Source organism: Poecilia reticulata, unplaced genomic scaffold, assembly GCF_000633615.1.
Source record: "Poecilia reticulata strain Guanapo unplaced genomic scaffold, Guppy_female_1.0+MT scaffold_190, whole genome shotgun sequence".
Classification (NCBI taxonomy): Eukaryota; Metazoa; Chordata; class Actinopteri; order Cyprinodontiformes; family Poeciliidae; genus Poecilia; species Poecilia reticulata.
The window spans coordinates 433840-434866 of NW_007615019.1; the positions used below are offsets into that span (position 1 = coordinate 433840).

General features: G+C 47.7%; 1 protein-coding gene across 1 annotated transcript in view; it reads left to right on the plus strand.

The window, feature by feature from the left end:
* LOC103460173 (receptor-type tyrosine-protein phosphatase mu-like) overlaps nucleotides 1-1027 on the plus strand; it is a 97680-nt gene that overhangs the window by 39834 nt on the left and 56819 nt on the right. The window contains exon 5 of the mRNA XM_017303119.1: nucleotides 744-822. Coding sequence (XP_017158608.1) covers nucleotides 744-822 — 79 coding nt within the window. The remainder of the gene's footprint in view (nucleotides 1-743; nucleotides 823-1027) is intronic.

A 1027-nucleotide genomic window follows, 5' to 3' on the forward strand; every position in this document is an offset into this window, starting at 1 on the left:
TGAGAGACACCATGGGACACCTGGAGACACCAGGGGACAGCTGAGAGCTCAGAGACACCAGGGGACACCTGGAGACACCAGGGGACAGCTGAGAGACACCATGGGACATTTGAAAGGACAGACAGCTGAGAGATGTCTGTCCTTTTACATGTTGCTGAGATCACAAGGTCTCGGTTCTGGCAGAGGACAGAAACTAGTGGAAGTGTCCTCTGGACAGCGGGACAGGACGTCCTGCTGGATGGCACGGCGATGGAGGAGTGATGACCTGGACACTGAGCTGAACTAGAACGTCTCTGTCCAAATGTCCAACAGTCTCAAGCCTGTCTATGAGCTTTGAAAGGCGCCTTCAGAAAAAATGTGTTATTATTATTATTACAATAAAACTGTTAACAGGACGAAGAGTTAGCAGTTAGCAGCAGTTAGCTGCTGTGAGACGCGGTGGTAAAATGTTCCTGAGGTTCCCGCATGGGGCCCATAGGAATACATATTAGCTTGGCGCTAACGCCTCACTGCAGAACAGAGGTCAATTAAGCAGCAATTTATAGTCCATAATTGTTTAATAATTGTCACTTTACGTTAAGTTGAATAGAGTTAGCATAGCAGTGCTAAAAATAGAGTTGCAAACCGTTAAGCTATGCTAAGCTAAGTGTGCTAGAAAATAACTAGAAAATTAGCCTGTGCCTCAACCACTGCAGCTGCCTTTCGTTAGCCGCCGAGTCCCAACGGACTCTGGTGTCTTCCAGGTTCTGTTCGAGGCGGTCAGCACCGGGCAGAGAGGAGTCCTGGCCATCAGAGACATCACTCTGCAGGGACACCAGTGTAGTAAGTACACACACACACACACACAATGACAGCAAGCTCCGCCCCTTACCAGAGCAGGTCTCTAATTGATTAACGAGGTTTGGGTACCTAATCGGATAATAATGTAAAAAGTTCTACTGGCATCTTAAAAACAAGGTCAAAGTGTGTCTATCAGTGTGTGTGTGTGTGTCTCGGTGTGTGTGTGTGTGTGTGTGTGTGTGTGTGT